Source organism: Myotis davidii, unplaced genomic scaffold (assembly GCF_000327345.1).
Source record: "Myotis davidii unplaced genomic scaffold, ASM32734v1 scaffold609, whole genome shotgun sequence".
Classification (NCBI taxonomy): Eukaryota; Metazoa; Chordata; class Mammalia; order Chiroptera; family Vespertilionidae; genus Myotis; species Myotis davidii.
In genome coordinates, this window is record NW_006300164.1 from 544,798 (window position 1) to 545,411 (window position 614).

At 67.4% G+C, this 614-nt stretch overlaps 1 protein-coding gene across 1 annotated transcript in view; it reads left to right on the forward strand.

The window, feature by feature from the left end:
• Positions 1-614, forward strand: part of TRAF2 (TNF receptor associated factor 2) — a 30,313-nt gene that overhangs the window by 5,691 nt on the left and 24,008 nt on the right. The window contains exon 8 of the mRNA XM_015572332.1: positions 127-135. Coding sequence (XP_015427818.1) covers positions 127-135 — 9 coding nt within the window. The remainder of the gene's footprint in view (positions 1-126; positions 136-614) is intronic.

Genomic DNA, 614 nt, shown 5'->3' on the forward strand with positions numbered 1-614 from the left:
CGCTGCGCTGGGGCTGGGCGGGGCTGGGCGGTCAGTGCGGTCAGCACGCCACTCCGTCATTTGTCTCCTTTGCGTGTGAGGCTGTCAGCTGGCTCTGCCACGCATGGTCCTTAGCTGTTCTGTGAGGTGATCACATGGCTCCAGGGAACCAGGAGGAGGGGCTGTGAGAAGCCAGAGGGCACCCATGGAGTGTCCCCTCAGCGCCCGCCCAGGGGCCGTGCCCTGGTGCCGGCCAGAACGTGCCTGGGCATTGGGGTTTGCATCACCCCCCCCCCCAACGTGCGCCTGGTGAGCACTGTGGCTTCCAGGCATGGGCGTTTCTCTGACCTTTGACGGAGGTCGCGCAGCCCCTGTCCCTTCTCGGCGGGTTTCCGCCCGTCTCCTGTCTGGGAGCCTGAGGTCGGGCTGCGCTGTGTCTGCCCGTTCCCTCTGCTTCGCGGTGGCTTCTCCTACTGCTGATGGTGACTCGGTCGGGTGTGCTGCTCCCAGGCCCCTGTGGGTGGCGCTGGAGGGGCCCCTGAGGTGTCCCGTGGCTGCTCCGCATGGGAGCGTCCGTCAGTCTGTCCTCCCTGAGTCAGGGCTCTGTCCTGTGCCAGCCCCACCCTGCGGGGTCT